Genomic DNA, 13,117 nt, shown 5'->3' on the forward strand with positions numbered 1-13,117 from the left:
CTATGCTGGAAGGTGGGAATGCAGGGGCGTGGGGGAGGGGGACAGTGACCCTCCCCCAAGTCCTGCTTTGCCCACCACTTTCCTGGTTTGGGTCTTCCCTGGTGGCTCAAATGGTAAAGAATCTGCCTGAGAAGCAGGAGACCCAGATTCCATTCCTGGATCAGGAAGGTCCCCTGGAGAAGGAAATGGCAACCCACTCCAGTATTCTCACCTGGGAAATTCCATGGACAGAGAAGCCTGGTGGACCATAGTCCATGGGGTGGCAAACGGAGGGACATGACTGAGTGACTTTCAGTTTTACTTTCCTGGTTTAAGGACACAAAAGTTTGGCAGCCTGGTCCTGAGTCAACTAGGTTGGGAAGTGACCCTAGGTAGTGACCAAGGTCTGTCTGTGGTCATCTCTCAAGCCTTGTGCACTGCCTGGGGTTGCATCAGCCAGGCGGACACGGTGCCTTTCTCCTAACCATCCCCTCAAAAGAGCCTGTTGCTCTTTGTCACAAGGGCTGCCCATAGGCCAGCATCCCTGACTCTACCACCCTCCTGAAGGGGCAGAGTATTAGCATGAAGGGCTTTTAGTATTAGCATGCTGGGCTTGGCCAGGATAAGAACAGAGTTGCTTTCTGTTTTCCATTTTGTGGGGTTTTTTTCTTAATATTTATTTATTTATTTGCCTGTGCCAGGTCTTGGTTGCGGCATGCAGGATCTTTAGTTGACAGCATTCAAACTCTTAGTTGTAGCTTGTGGGGTTTAGTTCCCTGACCAGCAGTTGAACTCAGTCCCCCTGCACTGAGAGCCAGAAGGCTTACTTAGCCACTAGACCACCAGGGAAGTGTCAAGTTTTTCACTTTGATTGGCTTATTTCCACTTATGATAAGCTCAGTAAATACACTGAAAAAAAATGGGGGGAGATAATTTTGAGGGAGGGCAGGTGGTGGAGCCCAGAACCTGGGGCTCCATCCTGTATTGACTGAACTAACTCTAGGCTTTACAGGAAGATGCTTATCCTCCTTGGATAACTAGGAAATTGGGCTAAGAACTCTTGAAACTGTCATAGTCTGTGGTCCTAAGTGGGAAAGTAGATAAGGACCAAAGGCATTATTTAAAAATAAAATCTCGGGATTTCCCTGGTAGTCCAGTGGTTAAGAATCCACCATGCAATGCAAGGGAAGCAGGTTTGATCCCTGGTTGGGGAACTAAGATCCTACATTCCACTGAGCAACAAAGCCGATGCCCTATACCTACTGAGCCCACACATCACAATGAAAGATCTCACACAATGCAATGAAGATTCTGAATGCCTCAACTAAGACCCAATGCAACCAAGTAAATAAATAAGTATTAAAGATAAAATCAAATCTCCAGGGACTTCCCTGGTGATGCAGTGGTTAGGACTCTATGCTCCCAATGCAGGAGGCATGGGTTCCATGTCTGGTCAAGGAACTGATATCCTGCATGCTACATGGTGCAGCCAAAAAATAAATAAAATCTCCAGGTAGAGGACCCCTCCTAGCTGGAGGTTAGTAAAGCAAAGCACCTTGTCCACTTGGCTGAGCGGCTGCCCAGGTGTTAGCATGGCTGCTGGACTCAAGCAGAGGTCCCCAAACTCTTGTTGGGTAAATTGGTAAAAAGTGAAAGTCGATCAGTCATATACGACTGTTTGCGACCCTGTGAACCGTGGCCCACCAGGCTCCGCTGTCCATGGAATTCTCCAGGCAAGAATACTGGAATGGGTTGCCATTTCCTACTCCAGGGGATCTTCCAGACCCAGGGATCAAACCTGGGTCTCCTGCTTTGCAGGAAGATTCTTTATCTTCTGAGCCACCAGCCACACTGATGGCATTAGACTCTTCCAGGGAGCTAACTCCCCATATTCTGGGTTAAAGTCTAGATGGAGTCTTGGACTCTGTGACTTTTGAATGTGCTTGTACATGTAGCCAGGTTTGGGAGTCCCTGAAATTGATCACTGTTCTAGTCCCTCCTAACCCTGGCCTTCAGTTATTCTAGAAATTCTAGGAGAGAGGAAATCTCATCTCATACATGTCTCACTTCTGTGTCATTAAATATGACCTTTTGGGATAACTGGATCAAGAGGCTGCAGTTAGTGTAAACTGTTCTCTAAAGCTGATTCTGCATTCCTTACTGTGTTTCAAGAAAAAGCAGCAAAGATGTATTTGCACCTTTTTGGCGTTGCTGTTTAGTTGCTAAGTCATGTCTGACTCTTTTTCGACCCCATGGACTGTCATGCTAGGCTTTTAAAACTCATTTCCTGTATTCTTTACAAAAACTCTGGATAACTTCTCCATCCTTTCACATCTCTCTTTTTTTTCTGCTTGCTGAGTGATCTAGAGATAACATCAGATTTATGTTTTCTATTCCAGGCTCTCTAAGCCTGATTATTTTATAACACATATTTTTCAATGACTTTGGGGTTCTTCTAGTGACATCTTTATTTTCTTTCTACCTAAACTTAAAATTTACCTGCCATCAGGTAAGATGGGCATAATTTTTTTCCCCCATCCCCCACTCACCTGCTCAGGAGCAGGTATGGGGTAGCTAGAGAAGTGAGTTAGCATGGCTCAGACTTTGCCATCTAAGGATGATGAATGGAGAAGTTCATAGGAGTAGAGGGAATTTTCAAGGGAATGATTAAAATCAAGGTCCATGGAGTCCAAGTTGAGTAGTAACAAGGTACTCCAGGAAGCCATTGAAGGACTGGGGAAAGCTGGTAGGATCAACAGATTGCGAGCTGAGATTGCAGTAGTAGAAGGAATGTGCTAGAAAGGTGGGCTCATGGACACAGATACACACTAGAAGTCTTGAAATGGAGATTGGCGAAGAGGTGAGATAGTTTGTAATTCAAGGTCTAAGCTATGACCATGGGATACTAGCTGATGTAGGATGAGGAGAGTCATTGGAGAGAGAAGGTGTCAAACTAAGAGTACTGAAGGGTCCTCTCTGGGGATATTGAGACCATCAAGACTTAGGAAAGAATAGGTATCAAAGAGAGGAAGGGAGAAAGAGATGCTAAAAATTTTTTTTAACTGTCCTGTCTCTAGGACTTTAAGCATTATCCTGTCTATGTAAAGTGGTAGTTGGTTTATCCCAAGAGACCCTTTAGGTATAAAATATATTTGAATCTCATCAGCATCAGTTTAGGATTTTTAACATTGGGTGCATGGTGAACATTCAGTCAATATTAATTAATCATGATTCAGTTTGATTTGGAAGTCAGCTTTGCTCACCATTATACCACCAATGCTGATTCAGTTTGATTTTGAAAAATATTAAAAACAGTTGGCAAGGGACTTCCGTGGCAGTCCAGTGGTTGGGGCTTTGTGCTTCCAATGCAGGGGGTACAGATTTGATCTCTAGTTGGGGAACTAAGATCCCACATGCTGTGCAATGTGGCCAAAACAAAACAGAAAATAGTTGGCAAGGAGTACTTGACATAGTGACCCGTGCCCTGGGATGCGCTCTGATGGCATTTAGACAGCTCTTTGGATGAATCAGAAACACTGTAGGTGAACTTCTCAAGTTCAGGCTGTAGTAATGAAGCCAGGGAGAGCACCAGAGATATTCCAGGTTTCCAGCCCAGCCTGTCAATAGATCTTTTCTTCCAAAGCATCTCTGAGCTTAGAGACTTCATGGGCCTTTAGAGAGTTCTGGAGGGGACAGCTGCCCCATTTCTCACTCTCTGGATGGAATCACAGCCTCCTGAACCTCAGATGTTTGCTCTCCTTTGCGTGTCTTCAGATCTGAGGTTTAATGTAATCCCCCCTCACTGCATCATTCTTCAGATCAGAGTGATGAAGCCAGCAGATGACTGCAATGCGGCCCTGAAGCGCCTAGCTTGAAGCATCTCCATTGCCCCGACAGCCAGGGGAATGCTGGACTTCAAATAGAATTATATTTATGATCTCTTCTCTCCAAATGATCTGCTAACTTGTTGGTATATCTCTTCTCCTTTCATCAGGAGAAGCATCTTCTTAGGGTAAATGAGTGGAAGGAGTAAATTGAAATTTTGCTTCTGATTATCTGGCATTTAAAAAAATTAATTAATTAATTAGACCACATTGGGTCTTAGTTGCAACACACAGAATCTTCGTTGCATCATGAGGGGTCTTTTGTTGCGGCACACAGACTCTCTAGTTTTGGTATGTGGGCTCATTAGTTGTGACCCATGGGCTCAGTTGCCCTGTAGTGTGTGAGATCTTAGTTCTCCTATCAGGGATCGAACCCACATCCCCTGCATTGCAGGCAGATTCTTAACCCCTGGAGCACCAGGGAAGTCCACGACTGGCATTTTACGTCCACAGTTTGGGCCCCATCTGTGTCCATATGGCACTTTCCTAGCAGCTCTCAGATGGCATGTACTGAACTGTTCCCAAACCACCGGGCATTCCAGCAGCAAAACTGGAGTTGGTTGCTTTGGAATCAGAACAATTTAGTTGTTAGGCATTGAGCACACACCAGGGAAAAAAATGTCATGAAATTAGGCCAAATTAGTTTACCTGGCATGGTGATGTCATCTTGGGCCACGTAGAAATGAACATTCCCACTGTCTAAGAAGGTAACTGGTGGGATTGTGTAGAAGGTAGACTTACTGGGGATGAGTCGACGCTTCTTAAGAAAGCAGCTCTTTGGGGTAATAGTTAGCATTAATGCTCCAGGGTGCTAATTTCAAATGAAAGTGAAAGTCACTCAGTTGCGTCAACTCTTTGCAACCCCATGGACTGTAGTCCGCCAGGCTCGTCTGTCCATGGGATTCTCCAGGTAAGAATACTGAAGTGGGTTGCCATTTCCTTCTCCAGGAGATCTTCTGGACCCAGGGATCGAACCTGGGTCTCCTGCACTGCAGGCGGATTCTTTACCTTCTGAGCCAACAGGGTGCTAATTTCAAATGCTCCTTATCAAAAAATGAAACACGCCCTGGGGCATCTGTTTTGCAGCTCCTACTGGTACTTTTAGCTAAATGTTGTCCTATTTTCCATCCCCTTAGTCAGGGTGGTTTCTCTCTCTGTTTCTTTTCACCGTCTCTGTCCACTCAGCAGCTTTTCAGAAGACTGTTCCATAGAAGAGGCCCCGCTTCAAATGTGGAGGGTCTTTTCCGTTGCTAGTACTTAGCAAGACAAACAGTGGTTTGTTGTTGAAACAGCAATCGATTAGGGAGCATGTGTTTCAGTGGAGCTTGATGGCTTGGAAACGAAGCCAAATTGAGAAAGTAGTTGGAAAACCTCAGCCCAGATGTTTTCAATAAGCCTTTTGTTTCCCCTCAATGCATCTGAGGTTCTCTCGTTTGAGCCCTGAGCTGCCATCTGTCATAGCAGACGCATTTCATCTGGGGCCTCAAAGTCCAGAGGCTGACCCGAGGTTCCCTCTGACCTTGAAGAACCTCAGATTTTCCTTGGTTTTCTCATCTTTACAATGGGAGTGTTTTTATCTGCTTTTTCATTGCAGCGTGGAAGCAGCAGAATTCCTTTTTTTCTGACTTACTGGGAGGAGGAAGGAGAAAGGGAAGGTGTATACATACTAGGCGCATTCATAATTAATTGAATCTCCATGGCGACCTGTTTGTTAGTATCATTGTTTTCACTTGAGGAATGGGCTTGGTGAAGTAGTTGACCTAGTCACATGGTAACCATGCCAGAGGCAGAGGGCATTTGTTTTTTGTTTTGTTTTTGTGGCTGTACCACATCATGCGGGGTGTTTATTTCCTGACCAGGAATGGAACCCATGCCCTCTTCCCTGGAAGTGCGGAGTCAACCTTTGGACTACCAGGGAAGTCCTGATGCAGAGAGAATTGGAACCTAGGTTTTCTGACTCCACTCTACTGTAGAGTCCTTCTGGAGTCATGAGAAAAAGGAGAATTTTGATTCTGTTTTTTTTCATTGTGTAGTGATGCTTATAAAAATCACTACTTGAAACCACTCTAGCACTTAAAATTTTTTTTATTTTAATGGTGGTAAAGTACATATAACATAAAAGGTGCCATCTTAACCGTTTTTTAGGGTACAGTTCAGTACTGTTAAGTACATTCATGGCCTTGTGGACCCACTTTTCGTCTTGCAGGATTAAAACTCTATACCCATTAGATAACCACTCCTCAACACCCCCTAACCCAACCCGTGGTGAACACCATTCTACTCTCTGTCTCTGTGATTTTGACAACTCTCAGTACCTTATATCAGAGAAGGCAATGGCACCCCACTCCAGTACTCTTGCCTGGAAAATCCCATGGATGGAGGAGCCTGGAAGGCTGCAGTCCATGGGGTTGCAGAGGGTCAGACACGACTGAATGACTTCACTTTAACTTTCACTTTTCACTTTCATGCATTGGAAAAGGAAATGGCAACCCACTCCAGTGTTCTTGCCTGGAGAATCCCAGGGATGGGGCAGCCTCGTGGGCTGCCATCTATGGAGCCACACAGAGTTGGACACGACTGAAGCGACTTAGCAACAGCAGTACCTTATATATATGGAATCATACAGTATTTGCCTTTTCCCAACTGATTTATTTCACCTAATATAAGGAATTCAAGGTTCATCCATGTTGTCGCAAGTGACAGAATGCCTTTCCTTTTTAAGGCTGAGTAATATTCCAGTGTACAGTTTGTCAGCGGACACTTAGGTTGCTTCTACGTTTGGGCTATTGTGAAAGATGTTGTGATGTACATGGGTGTGCAAATATCTCTTTGCTGCCTTGCTTTCAATTCTTTTGAATATATATATTCCCTGAAGTGGGAATTGCTAGATATATGGTAATTCTATTTTTAAGTTGAGGAACCACCCTGTGTTCCTATAAGGGCTGCATCAGTCTGATAGGGATAAGGTAAGATAATCAAATAGTTTTAAAATCCCACTAAGAGCTCATAGATAGAAAGGGAACTTTGGAAGACCCCTGTAAGTTAATGATCACTCAAGAAAGCAGATTTGCTTAGCAACAAAACTGTGCAATAGAAGCATGAGCCAGCCCTCAAGACAATAAAACAATGGCAGAAAAATGAAACCTGCATCCTGCCATTGGGGTCAATAAGTTAATGATCCCTAGGTCATGCTCCTCTGTGCACACTAAAAACAAAAATATGGGAGAAAGAAGACATTCCCAAATAAAAGACACGCATTATACTGAAACCTGACATGGCTTACCATATTTTAGCTTATGCTACTACCTTTTTGCTAATTAACGTAGTACCATGACAGGTTGGGCTGATTGGGCCACAATGAGACAAAAATCTCCCCCACTTGATGTGGAAGAGGAGCTGATGATAGACGCCTGACATCTACCCAAGAATGAGGAAGAAGGTGGTCTTCTCCCATCCCCATTTTTCCTTTGACTATAAAAATGTAGCCTGTCCAGCTCTTGGGTCATTGCTCCGTTGCCTGCCTGCTTGTGTCTCTCACAAACATCTGATATCTGATATTAGGTGGTTTTGTTTTTTTTTTTTTTTTGAGGGAGGCAGGCACACAGTCCAGCATGCTGGATCTTAGTTCCCCACCCAGGGATCAAACCTGTGCCCCCTGCAGTGGGAGGTAACCACTGGATCACCAAAGAAGTTCCAGCATCCTATATTTTTAAATCTGTCTCTTACCTATCACTTTGCCTCTCACTGAATTCTTTCTGCACCAACATGCAAAGAACCTGAGCTCCTCTGTTTCAATGTTACATTTCTGCCAACAGTTCACAAGGGTTCCAGTTTCTCCACATTCTTGCCAACACTTGTTATTTTCTGTTTTAGTTTTTGTTTTGGCAGTAGCCATCCTAGTGGGCGTGAGATTGTGTCTTGTTGTGGTTAACCCTCTAGCATTTTGCACTTGGAATTCCCTGCTTGCTATAAGTCAGGTAAATATGCACAGGAGGTGAGCAGAGACCCACTAGGGACTCCCAGACAGATTGCCTGGCTACAAACCAGCCCTGCCTTCGCCTGACTTCTGAAACATGAGGAGGAGGCCCTGTGCTTGCTGGACCATCTCTGAATCAGTGGATGGGAAACATCAGGAAGTAGGAAGAGCCCTGAAAGCACCAGGATTTTGGGTTTAGGGAGATGACCTCACATTGTGAGTTGCCTTCTCTCAGCATAACTAATACCATCACCATCATCATCACTGTTTTAAAAACAGTGTTTTATTTTTGGCTGCTCTGGGTCTTCCTTGGTGCCCATGGGCTTTCTCTAGTTGTGAAGAGTAGGGGCTACTCTAGCTGTGGTTTGCCAGCTCAGTAGTTGTGGCACACGAGCTTAGTTGCCCCATGGCCTGTGGGATCTTCCTAGACCAGGAATTGAACTGGTGTCCCTGCATTGGCAGACGGATTCTCAACTACTAGACCGCCAGGGAAATTCATCATCACCATTTTTTTAAGTAACTCTGGACTAACAATAAACGAGGCATGTGTCATGTATTATCTCTAATCTGCACATGGCCCTGCCATTCAAGTGTCATTATTATCCCCACTTTACCAATGAGAAAAGGAAGCTTTGACTAGGGTTATGGAGCTAAGTGGCTGAGCCGGAATTAGTATCAAACAGCTTAGGGTCCAAAGTCCCTGTTCTTTCCATTATACCATGTTACTTTGGGTTTAAATCTGATTTCTACTCCAATCATTTTCAATCCACCACATCCCTATATCACATCCCTCTGCCAGGGGAATCCAGGAGGGTCTTGAACTGTATGAAGTATTTCAACACACTGAAAACCAATTGATGACCCCACACAGCTGCCAAAATTAGGGAAAATTCCTGTTTTTGTATACATCATTGGTGCCCAAATGAGCCCAAAGACTGAGCCCAAAGACTCAGACCTACTCTGATGTGGATCTTGGCTTCTCTCTTCTCTGCTTCCTTCAGGGCCCATCTGGTTGGACAATGTCTACTGCACCGGCGGCGAGGCAACCCTTGCAGCCTGTTCCTCCAATGGCTGGGGTGTCACCGACTGTAAGCACACGGAAGATGTGGGTGTGGTGTGCAGTGAGAAGAGAATTCCTGGGTTCAAGTTTGACAATTCGCTGGTCAACAACATAGAGGCAAGTCATGTGCTTTTTGTTTTTTTCAACTGAAGCATAGTGGACTTACTGTGTTGTGTTAGTTTCTGCTGTACGGCAAAGTGATTGCTTTATATATATATATATATATATATATATATATATATATATACACACAACACACACATATATATATTCTTTTTCATATTCTTTTCCATTATAGTTTGTCACAGGATGAATATAATTCCCTGTCTATGTAATAAAATCTTTTTAAAATTTTTATTTATTTAAAAAATTAAATTGAAAGCAATTTAATTTAAATTGCTTCACCATTTTGTGTTGATTTCTGCCATACAACAATGTGAATCAGTTACAATTAAGTACATATATTCCTTCCCTCTGAGCCTGCCTCCCCTCCCCCCATCCCACCCCTCTAGGTCATCACAGAGTGCCAAGCTGGGCTCCATGTTACACAATGTGGCCTTGTTGTTTATCCATCCCAAGTGTAATAGTTTGCATGTGATAACCCCAGCCTCCCATTCCATCCCTCCCCCACCTGCCCCTCCCTTGGCAACCACAAATCTGTGAGTCTGTTTCTGTTCCAGAGACAGATTCATTTTTGCGTCATATTTTACATTCCACATATAGGTGATATCATATGGTGTTTCTCTTTCTGATAAGTTCATGTGCTCTTGATGACTCTTTCAGGTGAATGTCTCCCTTCTTCCATTTAACTCACTTTTCACCTATGATTCTAAGAAGTGTGTGTGATCACTTGGAGGGGAGGGGACCTAAACTCATCATTTGGTGCCAGGGCAGTTGAGGAAGCATTTCTGAAGAAAGGGATGCCATCAGAAACAGAGAACAGCTTAAACAAAGACACAGAGGCATAGAGTTCTCTGTGAACTGGGCCTAAGCAGGTCAATACCACTCAAGGCTGTGGATCCTGAATCTGGAAATAGTGTGAAATGAAGGTAGAAAGGTGGTCATGGGAAGACTGTGCTCTGTTCAGGAGCTTGCCCTTTGGGCTTGGGAAATGTATCAGCTAGCAACTGCAGTGTAACAGATTACCTCCCTGCTCCTTATATTTTGAAGCTTCAGACAACAAACATGGATTATCTCGAATAGTTTCTAAGGGTCAGGAAGCCAGGAGTGGTCAGCCAGTTGATTTTTCTCAGAACATCTCGTGAGTTTGCAGTCATGTTGTCAACTAGGACTGGGGACTCCGCTCCCAAGTTGACTCCTGTGGTTGTTGGCAGGCCTTAGCTTCCTTCTGGCTGTCAGCTGGAGCCCTCTGGTCCTCTCCATACGATTGCCCTATAGGCTGCTTAAACATCCTTAAGATACAGTGGTTGTCTTTCTTTAGAGTGAATGACTCAAAAGAGAGAGAGAGAGAGAGGACAAAACATGGATGCCATGTCTTTCATAACCTCATCTCAGAAGTGATGGTCCATCATTTCTGCTGTATTTTATTGGTCATTCACACCAACAGTATGCCTTGTGGGTGGAGATTACCGAAAGATATGACTCCAGAAAGTAGAGGTCATTGGGGATCATATTGGATGGAGGCTGGCTGTCATAGGACAATTGTCCTCTAACTAGCAGGGGATCAGAATCACTTTTAAAATGCACTGGAACCTCACATCAGACCTCCTAAGTGAGGGTCTCCCACTAAGAGAACAGCTTATTTTTTTTTAACTCTCTCAGATGATTCTGATGCTGCCAGCCCAAGTCAACATTTGGGGATGGCAAAAGAGCCTGTGATCCTTCTTCTATATTTATGGCTAAATTTCAGATTTATCTTTTTTCCAAGTGCTCCAGCCAAAGAATAGAATGAACAAACATTTAATGCTCTCCTCTATGTGGGGCTTAGGGCAGGAGGAGGAGGCAGCCAAGACTACTTCCTCAAGGAACGTGCTGGATGTCACCCCCAAGGCACTACGGGATCTTCTATGAATCCAGGACAAGGAGCCTTTTCTGTGCTGTAGTTTCCAGCTGGCCCCAGACTAATGCAGAAGAGAGTTGATTCTTGAAATTGCCCTATTTGGACTTCAGAGGAAGTTCTCCCCAGACTGTGGTCTTTACATTTTCCTCCCATGACTCACTCTGCCCCACTCTTTCTTGTATACTCTGAGAGTGCACTGAGATGCTGGGAACTGGTCCAAACCTCCATGACAGTGTGGAAAAGGATTTCCAGCCTTCTCTCAGCCGGCAGCTTTGAGACCACTTCTGGCTGACAGTCTTCAAATGCTGCTGTTTTATTTGGGATAACCAGAAGAGATGGTTACAGAGCTGATGTTGTGTATCTAGTGTTTTGGTTCCTGATGCTAATCTTGCTTTATCATGAAGGTTATAATTTGGAAGGTGGGCTTACCCAACCCAGTTTCATACTTTCCATCACCACTCTTTATATAACTTCATATGAAGTAAGTAGCCACCCCCTCATATAATGCATCTCATCTTTCCAATGAGATTGGAAAGGAGATCCCAAAAGCAGGGGTCCATCTAGTTTACCATTGTATCCAATAAAAATAATGCTAGGTACCTATAATTTTCTTCTCAGGAATGAAAACCAACATTATCCTTTTAAGTGAAGAATTCATCATTGTTGTTTAGTCACTGAGTTGTGTCTGACTCTTTTGCGACCCCATAGACCACCAGGGACCCTGTAGACCACCAGGCTCCTCTGTCCATGGGATTTCCCAGGCATGGATACTAGACTGAGTTGCCATTTCCTTCTCCAGGGGATTGAAACTGTCTCCTACTTGGCAGGCAGATTCTTCACCACTGAGCCACCTGGAAAGGCAGGTGAAGAAGATCCTAGGATAAAATATCAAGCTAAATAGCAATGAGAAATGCACAGAAGCAAATCATTCCTTCATAGTATCGCCTTGCCTAATAGGACTATGAATTTATGTGTGACAATTTTTGGGGGGGGGTCCACAGCATTTTTTTTTTGGTAGTAATTAGATTTAGCAATATTATCATTCTAATGAGCAAGTTAAATCAGGGATCTCTGAATTTTGGAATCCCAATATTAATCAACTACAAATAAGTATTAGCCCATATCTATCATCAGTGACTGAATTGTTTCTTTCTAATGAGTTGACCATTCCATTAGGAAAGTTCTGAAGTGGCCAACAGATCATAGATAGAGATTTCTTCAGGCTTCTGCTTGAAACAATCACTTTAGCAAACTGCTGGCCTTAATTCAAGGTCAAATGTGTGACATCTTTAATGGGCTTTTGTTCATCCTACATCCTTGGGATAATCCGCTTGGATTGTCAAACGGAGATCTAGGCTTCCAGGCATGAGAAAGTCACTGCTAGCATGAATCAAACGTGGATAGGCCAAAATGCCAGTGGATTTTGGGCTGGAAAAATGAGAAGACCCATCTGCCACTAGGGAAGAAAAAAAAAAGTAATGAAAAAGAACTCTGTGAAGGGCACTTCAACAGAGAAGTATTTATGAAATTACCTCTAGGATCCAATTCTAATGCTTAGCCTTTAAAGGGGAAATAAGGGATTTCCCTGGTGGTCCAGTGGCTAAGACTCCATGCTCCCAATGCAGGAGGCCCGGGTTCAACCCTTGGTCAGGGAACTACATCCCATATGTCACAACTGAGAGTTCACATGCCACAGCTAAGGATCCTGCATGCTGCAGTGAAGATCAAAAATAGACTCAGCCCAATAAATAAATATTTTTTAAAATAAAGAGGAAATAAGATGGGTCACAGAGAAACTAAAACCTTTATTGTTGGCAAAGGCAGAGAAATGACCGGGGAAAAAATATTTTAGAGAGAACTTTCTTGTTGTGGAAGGGCTGAGAGTCCATGATAGGAAAGCTTAGCACCTATCTCTATTCTGGACGCTTATTTGTTGGGGGTCTGCTGTGTACACATCACAGTCTGGGACACCATTGGGGTAAGTAAATGTGACCCTTGTTCTCAAGCCCTTATAACCCTAGAAGACAAGATGCATGCCTTGGGGAAAGTTGGAAGATCATTCCAGGGCAAGTAACCTATATCCTAAGTGAGTTTACAGTAACCCAGAGAGGGTTAGCTGGGAGGAGTCTGGTTTCAAGGGCTAGATGACTTCCAGAGCCTCTAAACTTTGCATTCTCCAAGAAGACCTCCCTCTTGCT

The 13,117-nt window shown here is 43.9% G+C and overlaps 1 protein-coding gene and 1 non-coding gene across 2 annotated transcripts in view; one reads left to right on the forward strand and one right to left on the reverse strand.

Annotated features, from left to right (window-relative positions):
* LOXL2 (lysyl oxidase like 2) overlaps window positions 1–13,117 on the forward strand; it is a 114,042-nt gene that overhangs the window by 33,439 nt on the left and 67,486 nt on the right. The window contains exon 3 of the mRNA XM_069574004.1: window positions 8,841–9,016. Within this exon, the coding sequence (XP_069430105.1) occupies window positions 8,841–9,016 (176 nt within the window). The remainder of the gene's footprint in view (window positions 1–8,840; window positions 9,017–13,117) is intronic.
* On the reverse strand, window positions 12,060–12,195 carry LOC138434898 (small nucleolar RNA SNORA2/SNORA34 family). The gene has a single exon (XR_011254956.1). It is a non-coding gene; the product is annotated as a small nucleolar RNA SNORA2/SNORA34 family (small nucleolar RNA).

This window comes from Ovis canadensis, chromosome 2 (assembly GCF_042477335.2).
Source record: "Ovis canadensis isolate MfBH-ARS-UI-01 breed Bighorn chromosome 2, ARS-UI_OviCan_v2, whole genome shotgun sequence".
Classification (NCBI taxonomy): Eukaryota; Metazoa; Chordata; class Mammalia; order Artiodactyla; family Bovidae; genus Ovis; species Ovis canadensis.